This window comes from Nanorana parkeri, unplaced genomic scaffold (genome assembly GCF_000935625.1).
Source record: "Nanorana parkeri isolate BGI_ZX_2015 unplaced genomic scaffold, ASM93562v1 scaffold1846, whole genome shotgun sequence".
NCBI lineage: Eukaryota > Metazoa > Chordata > Amphibia > Anura > Dicroglossidae > Nanorana > Nanorana parkeri.
Window position 1 is genome coordinate 198458 of NW_017308114.1, and position 8890 is coordinate 207347.

General features: G+C 45.1%; 1 protein-coding gene across 1 annotated transcript in view; it reads right to left on the reverse strand.

Moving 5' to 3' along the window:
* The window catches only part of LOC108799884 (transient receptor potential cation channel subfamily M member 2-like), an 85797-nt gene that overhangs the window by 63864 nt on the left and 13043 nt on the right, over window positions 1-8890 (reverse strand). The window contains exons 2-5 of the mRNA XM_018571818.1: window positions 2660-2865; window positions 1170-1252; window positions 585-750; window positions 234-414 (exon numbers count right to left, since the gene is read on the reverse strand). Coding sequence (XP_018427320.1) covers window positions 234-414; window positions 585-750; window positions 1170-1252; window positions 2660-2827 — 598 coding nt within the window. The 5' untranslated portion in view covers window positions 2828-2865. The remainder of the gene's footprint in view (window positions 1-233; window positions 415-584; window positions 751-1169; window positions 1253-2659; window positions 2866-8890) is intronic.

Consider the following 8890-nt stretch of genomic DNA (forward strand, 5'->3'; position numbering starts at 1 on the left):
TCACCAACTTTCTTCAACTTTGTAAAGATACTGAGATGTTCAATTTAAACTTGAAGCCTTAGGTGTGTTACAGCTTTGTACCTGTTAGTGGCCATTTTATATAGCAAAGTTAAACATTGCCTTAAAATATTCTCTCCATTCCTTACCAGTCACTGCAGATGATGATCAATAGAGCAAGCATTATAAGTGAGGACAGCAGTGGCAATGAAATAGAAGGACAGAAGCCCCATTACCTGTGCTTTGTGCAGCCTTCACAAGGCCCCGGCTGAATTGGGTCTTCAATCTTGGGCTGATGTTGAAGTTTTTGGCTCCCCCTGTCACAGATATGAGAAGACTTGGTACACGGAGCTCCCACTGCTCTGTCATCAGCTCAAACAATACCCTGGGACGAGTGTCACACGATGCTCGCACATACTGTTGAGAAATAGAGCCCAATGTAACTTATACAGCCAGATGTGTAAACCCAACTATCATATGACAAGATGGTGAACAGCACTCCAGTCTTCCATGGCATACAATGATGTCCCTCACCACCCAACAAGCTTTCAGCTTCAAAGGGAAATTCAGAATTTTTGTTAACGTACCTTGGCCCAGGTCCTGGTGGTTCCTGTAAATGTCATGTCCCCATGTGCATCACTGGGGAATTCTTTGACATGCTTCTGAGGTTCCCACTTGGTTTCAGGTGGCACAACAGGTTGTGAGAGGCCATGGTAGTGTGACTCTCTGGCATTACCACATCCACAGGTCTCTCTGAGTGAGGAACAGAAAATCTGTCAAATATCTTTCCCTATAATTTGATTTCTCTATTGAAAAGGACAAATTGAACCCAAAACTGAAGACCTATTCCACTACACACACAACAAACCAGGAATCTATAGGATCCTTAAAACATAGGCCCATTAATAGCATGATGCTTAGGCCACAGCAAAAGGCATTAGTGTTGTTGTAGACTGGAAGGACTTTGAAACTACAATCAAGAATTTAAAGGGTCAGGGCATTGGTGACATAGTAGACCAGCTAATATGTAGTAACAAAGAAGAGACCTAATTTTTCCCTTTGCAATAAAACACAATAAAACACAATAAAACACAATGGTCAATAACTTTTATCACTTTAGCAAAAATATTTCAAAAATACCTAAAGAACTCTACTGTAGATGATGTACTTACCCCTCGCTAGACTCTTGTGGGATGAAAGCAACACACTCTTTTTTCTTAATATGTTTTGAAACCCAGGAATTAAGGATGTTAATCTGCAAACAAATGATAGTAAATCAGAAGATAACAAAGAACATTCTAATGGTCAGAGAGGAAGAAGAAGAAAGGTTTCACAGAAGAAAAGATAAACACAATGGACAGAGCAGAGGAGACACACGAGCTCACACCAGATCGAGAAGGACCAGAGAGAAGACTTTCAGAAAGAGGAGGACTAAAATGGAGAAGACAATGCAGCTTAAGAGTGATGATACAGTAGGAGACACATCAGCTAAAGTGGGTCCAAAGAGAAGGTGATATATTAGCTCAAAGGGCCAGAGAGGAAGAGACACATTAGCTTATAGAGGGCCAGAAAAGAGGCAGGACATCAGTTCAACGGAGGGCCAAAGAAAGGATAAGACACACCAGCTCAAAGAGGGCCAAAGAAAGAAAATGATAAACAAGGTCATGAGGAGTCAAACAGAAGGAGAAGGTAAGAGAAAGAAACAGCTCAAGGAGAACCAAAGAGCAAGAGACAGAGAAGTTTAAATAGGAACATGGAGAGTAGACAACATTCATGTTCAAAAGGGGACCTGAGAGAATGAAAAACATCATTTTGAGGGGAGCCAATGAGAGGAGTTATGCCATTTTGAGAAGGGACAGAGAGGAAGAGATACACCACCTCAAACACACAATTCGAAGGAGGGGGGCAGAGCGAGTAGACACCCAAGCTTAATGAGGACCAGAGAAGAGAAGAAACACCAGCTCAATGGCTGCCACATAGGGTAAGAGACACCCTATCTCAAGAAGGGCCAGAGATGAGGAGACAGACATTCTGATGTTCTGGAGTAAAATTGTGTTACTGAGGGAATCCTTCCATTAGTTTATACATATTATTCGTATGCTAGACATATTAAGGAGTGGCCTCCATCACTCGAGAAACCCTTGAATGAACATCCATCACACCTCAACCTAAAGTTGGGCTTGTGACCAAATGACAGAAGATTAGTGTCACTTCGGTTGGAAGCTCCCAGCCAAAATGCCTAACTCCTTACCTCTGTCCTCGTGGCATCTGTAGCGGAAATGGGGTTGTCACTGGCACAGGCAGGCATGAGCAGCAATTAAAACATTGTCAGAGGTCCTAACCTTTGCCTGCTCTTATAAACATGTCTTTTTCTCTGTATCTCAATTGAGGAGATGTATCCTTACCTCCTGTCTTACTAGAAAGTAAGAGAAAATCTACCCTGTAGGAGCACCAGTAAAAAAATGGCAGAGGCTCAAAACCATCCCTGCTTTATGGAAAATGAAGAAGAAGAAAAAATTATGCTGGAGTTGGGTTTTATATGTACATTAGTATTTCTTATTTTATTTTTAATATTTTCTTATTATATATATTCTTATTTAGTTTTTAGGTTGGCATCATCTTTCTAAGATATTCCTAGTATTTTTATCATGATATGTCAAACCTGAGCTCCATTCAGGGCGAGTGGGGTGGTCTTCTTCTTCTTCTTGGCATCAGCAGTGGTGGGCCGGTATAGGGAACGTAAATTGGCCTGTTGTAAGTTGGCATGGTGGCGAAGCTCTGTGCCATCTACTTGAACCTGACCTCTTGCTTTACTTTTTGTATTTCCCATGATATGTGTCTCTATGGATCCCACCTATGCATGTCATCCTGAGAGGACAAAGAAGAGAGAGTTAGAGGCACCCGATGGGCAAAACAACAACACAGGCTTAAACAAAGACCCCCATCCCTTGGGGTGAAAGTAATTCCTTCTCATAAAGCCACCTCATACATACTTTGCTTTGATAGTGGTGAGTAATAGGATTGGTGAGACCCTGGAGCTGGGAGATGGTTCTATGACCTGGATTCAGAGATGAGCTTGTACTAAGATTCTGGAGCTGGGAGATGGCTCTATGGCCTGGATTCAGAGATGAGCTTGTACTAAGACCCTGAAGCTGGGAGATGGCTCTATGGCCTGGATTCAGAGATGAGCTTGTACTAAGACTCTGGAGCTGGCAGATGGCTCTATGGCCTGGATTCAGAGATGAGCTTGTACTAAGACTCTGGAGCTGGAAGATGGCTCTATGACCTGGATTCAGAGATGAGCTTGTACTAAGACTCTGGAACTGAGAGCTGGCTCCATGGCCTGGATTCAGAGATGAGCTTGTACTAAGACTCTGGAACTGAGAGCTGGCTCCATGGCCTGGATTCAGAGATGAGCTTGTACTAAGACTCTGGAGCTGCTAGTTGGCTCTATGGCCTGGATTCAGAGATGAGCTTGTACTAAGACTCTGGAGCTGGAAGATGGCTCTATGGCCTGGATTCAGAGATTAGCTTGTACTAAGACTCTGGAGCTGGGAGATGGGTCTATGGCCTGGATTCAGAGATTAGCTTGTACTAAGACTCTGGAGCTGCTAGATGGCTCTATGGCCTGGATTCAGAGATGAGCTTGTACTAAGACTCTGGGGCTGCTAGTTGGCTCTATGGCCTGGATTCAGAGATGAGCTTGTACTAAGACTCTGGAGCTGCTAGTTTGCTCTATGGCCTGTATTCAGAGATGAGCTTGTACTAAGACTCTGGAGCTGAGAGCTGGCTCCATGGCCTGGATTCAGAGATGAGCTTGTACTAAGACTCTGGAACTGAGAGCTGGCTCCATGGCCTGGATTCAGAGATGAGCTTGTACTAAGACTCTGGAACTGAGAGCTGGCTCCTTGGCCTGGATTCAGAGATGAGCTTGTACTAAGACTCTGGAGCTGGCAGATGGCTCTATGGCCTGGATTCAGAGATGAGCTTGTACTGAGACCCTGGAGCTGCTAGTTGGCTCTTTGGACTGGATTCAGAGATGAGCTTGTACTAAGACTCTGTAGCTGGCAGATGGCTCTATGGCCTGGATTCAGAGATGAGCTTTTACTAAGGCTCTGGAGCTGCTAGTTGGCTCTATGGCCTGGATTCAGAGATGAGCTTGCACTAAGACTCTGGAGCTGCTAACCTAAAATCTGCTTCAAATGATTGTCAGAAAGTTTAGATCACAAAGATTGACTCAATATAAAAAGCTAGTATATCTATATAACAATGCCTGGACATGTAGTACCTTAGACACAGAGACATATATATAAATAAAACAAAGCAAGACAATGTAGAGGGCACTAATCATCCAACCCAGATGGGTGCATGCAGAAGTGAGAGTTTACCGCTTCTTCTCTCATACATAGAACAAAATCCAATAGTCCTTTGTCTTCAGCACCTCATGTACATAGTTACATAGTATTTGAGGTTGAATAAAGACATTAGTCCATCAAGTCCAACCTATTAGGATCTCATTCTAGGAGTACCTGTACCCCTGTATATTACGGTCCCTTAAGAAATCGTCCAAAAGTTTCTTGAACAATTCCACATTAAGTATAACAAGTGAGTGGATGAATATTTTTGATATATAATGCACATGCCAGATGTAGAAATGTTTCATACCAACATTAGTCCTTCCTCAGGTAAGGCGTATCTAACAAACAGCTATACATCAATATATAAATATCCATCACAACCGGAAATGCATAACACCCAAAGTATATCCAGTGATACTTAATGACTTCTTACAAAGTGTCGACATTTTAGCACATTAGCGTGCGGTCAGTTTCTGGAGCGGCTCATGAGAAGAGTCTGATGTGTATACTTACAGAGGCCGGAGGTTCTCTGTGCTCACGTCCTGCAGACCCGACTGCTATCAGTGAGCGTCAGACTTCAGATAATAACACTAATAGTTTATCATCAGATGACACCGGTGTCGTAGGAGATCTGCCTCTCACTAGCAGGGACCACATCAGATTACATTATCTGGGTCCGTCATGGCGTAGGTGGGGGACAACCAGAGTGTTTTGTACATGTCCACCAAGTTCTCTAATGAGGATTACTCTACCCAGTACTGATATTTCACAGTTTGGTGGATGCTGAATAATAAAAGCCTCTTTCACACGGCCGGTCCGATCGGGTCCACCTGTCAGTTTTTCAGACTGACCCAATCAGATGCCCAATGTTAGTCTACGGGCAGCCGTGTGTCTGCTTACATCCGGTTACCCCTGACTACGGCCAGGTCCGGAAAGTCGAAAGGATCAGAGATCCGTTTCGCCAGACCTGATTGTGCCGAAAATCTTGTCACATATGTCTGCCTACATCCGATTTCCCATAGGCCAACATGGGGTCTGGCAGTTCCAGTTGTTTCCTCCATCACAAGGTGACGTCTTCTCTATCACGTAGGGACGGCATTAGTGAAATTTCCAGAGACTGCACGCCTTCTGGCATCCATGCTGGATTTTATCTTATGGAGAATGTAAGGAGGGTGAACAGCCCAAAGTGGGCATCCTCAGATGGTCCAGGATTCCAGGGAGTGATTCTGCCCTCCAAACTTAACCTAAAATATCAATGTTAGGTAGACTGAACATGTAATCAGCTCAGTATTCAGATGCATGTTAACAGTGTCCTGTCATATGTACGTCAGTGCCGTCCAGTCATATGCATGTCGTGCAGAGTACAGAAAGCGTCCGGCTGCCTTGTCAACGTAGCTTGGATCCCGTGTCGACAGTTGCCCCCTAGGCAACTGCAAGTGTTCACCTTCATTCCATTGAGGGAGACAGCTACAAGGCAACAGCAGAAAACGCTACACCCACCTACTAACATTCCTCTCTGGCTTATCTGAAGAAGAATGGACATTGTGCTGCTTAACAGTAAATATTAATACAATGTAAACCGTAACATATGGCTACACAATGTTATCAGGAATAAAAAGAAACTACTCTGGCTGAACAATGCGGCATACCACCAGCGATGCATTATACAGCAATGCAAAATAACACCATCAGCAATAGGGGACTACAAATCCCAGCAATACATTGTACAATAAATGCAAAATAATACCATCGGCTATAGAAGACTACAAAGCCCAGCAGTACATTATATAGCAATGCAGATTACTACCATCAATAGAGGACTACAAATCTCAGCAATACATTCAATAACAATGCAGAATACCACCAGCAATAGAGGACTACAAATACCAGCAATACATTATACAACAATCGCGAATAAAATGAAGCTACATATTCTGTGTTGCTTACCAGGGCTGGGCGGCATCCGAACAGGGCTGTGTGTGGTCTCACTAGGGCTGTAGGGGGTATCAGGAGGATGTGCGAGGTGTCCCCAGGGCTGTGCAGGGTCTCAGGAGGATGTGCGAGGTCTTACCAGGGCTGTGGGTAGTTTCATCAGGGCTGTGCAGGTCTCATCAGGGCTGTGCAGGTCTCACCAGGGCTGCGTGCGGGTCTCACCATGGCTGTGCGGTTTCACCAGGGCTGTGTGTGGTCTCACCAGGGTTGTGTAGGTCTCACCATGACTGTGCTGTCTCTCCAAGGCTGCGTGCGGGTCTCACCAGGGTTGCGTGAGGATCTCATAAGTGCTGTGCAGTCTCATCAGAGGTGTGCGGTCTCATCAGGTCTGCGTGAGGGCCTCATCAGAGTTGCGGTCTCACTAGGTCTGTGTATAGTCTCAACAAATCTGTGTGGTCTCACCAGGCCTGTGCGTACTCACTAGGGCTATGTGCAGTCCCACCAGGGCTATCTGCGGTCTCACCAGGGCTATCTGCGGTCTCACCAGGGCTGCGTGCGGGTCTCACCAGAGCTGCACGGTCTCACTAGGGCTGTGCAGTCTAACCAGGCCTGTCTGCGGCCCCACTTGGACGGTGTGGTCTCACCAGGGACCACATTAAACATTGATCAGAGGGGAGATAGAGAGATATAAAGTAACATTGTATATAAACATTGATCAGAGGGAGATAGAGAGATACAAAGTAACATTGTATATAAACATTGATCAGAGGGAGATAGAGAGATACAAAGTAACATTGTTTATAAACATTGATCAGAGGGAGATATAGAGGTTATAGCCCTCCCTTACTACTGTATATCCAAAACGTTTTGTCTTCAGTTCTACTATAACTACAGGGGTGAGGGTTGAACTGTTCAATGACTTTACACAACTCTGTGCCATCAACAAGCTTGACAATATCAGCAGGGGGTCTATTTAAAAAACACAATTGCATAGCTTATCCGTTGTGGCAGTGGGTGGCAATGCCACTGTGTTATCTCCATTCCTGTGTCCAGAATTTGAGTGGCCAGCGCATGCTGATGGCACAGGTGTGCACAGCCTTTAAAATAAAGGTGTTGGGAAGGGTTCAAGGCTCCACCTGGGAGACAGAGTGGAGGCCAGAGAAGCCGGGTGCTGCGGATTGGAAAATGTGCCGGTTAGCACACACCAGTGACTGTCTGGAGGTACAGACAGCGGGCTGAGGCCGGAACAGCGGTGCTGCAATTGCAAAGCCAGGAGGCTGGATGGGCAGGTGCTGCCACGAGATGCTAAAGAACCCCTGCGAGGGTAATTGTTCTGTTTTGTGAACTTTGCTTTAATAAAAGTGGGCAAGGAAGCCCTTGAATGAAGACTACAGCGAGTGGATGCGTCCTTTATGCGTTACTGTTTGGAGCTAATTCTCACACCGTCCAGTGAAACTGCATGCAGATGAGTCCTGTGCGAGATAACCAGAAACAAATGTTCTTCAGAAGAGAAGATACAGGGGATAGGAGGGGAGTCCGGGGACATTATCAGGGGTAAGGGGTAATATAAAGGGGATAGGAGGGGAGTCCGGGGACATTATCAGGGGTAAGGGGTAATATAAAGGGGATAGGAGGGGAGTCCGGGGACATTATCAGGGGTAAGGGGTAATATAAAGGGGATAAGAGGGGAGTCCGGGGACATTATCAGGGGTAAGGGGTAATATAAAGGGATAGGAGGGGAGTCCGGGGACATTATCAGGGGTAAGGGGTAATATAAAGGGGATGGGAGGGGAGTCCGGGGACATTATCAGGGGTAAGGGGGTAATATAAAGGGTATAGGAGGGGAGTCCGGGGACATTATCAGGGGTAAGGGGTAATATAAAGGGGATGGGAGGGGAGTCCGGGGACATTATCAGGGGTAAGGGGGTAATATAAAGGGTATAGGAGGGGAGTCCGGGGACATTATCAGGGGTAAGGGATAATATAAAGGGGATAGGAGGGGAGTCCGGGGACATTAAAAGGAAATCAAAAGAGGAATTCATAACAAGTGTGTCCTCTCAGGTTGATGATATTACGAAAGGAAAATCTAGTTCTGGATTTTGGGAATGCCGTCGCTGAGATTTATCATTAAGATGAGTGATTGACTATTTCCATCACAATGGATCTCTGTACAACAAGGACTAATGATAAAGAACTGAATAAAACACACATAACAAAGTGGACCTGAGCTGCAGCTGCCAGAAGTGCACAGAACCAGAACTCAGCTGTTTCCTCTGTATCATATTATTTCTAACATCATGGAAAGCCAACAAACAGAAATAAATGACAAAATACAACAGGAGAGATACAGACATCTCAACCAAATGCAAATGGAGCATACTTCCCTGTACAGCACTGCGGTATATGTCAGAGCTATATAAATAATAATAATGTGTGACTGTGGGGGATGACGACATTAGAGTGTAAGCTCCTCTGTACAGAGACTGATGTGACTGTGGAGGGGACATTAGAGTGTAAGCTCCTCTGTACAGAGACTGATGTGACTGTGGGGGGGACATTAGAGTGTAAGCTCCTCTGTACAGAGACTGATGTGACTGTGGGGG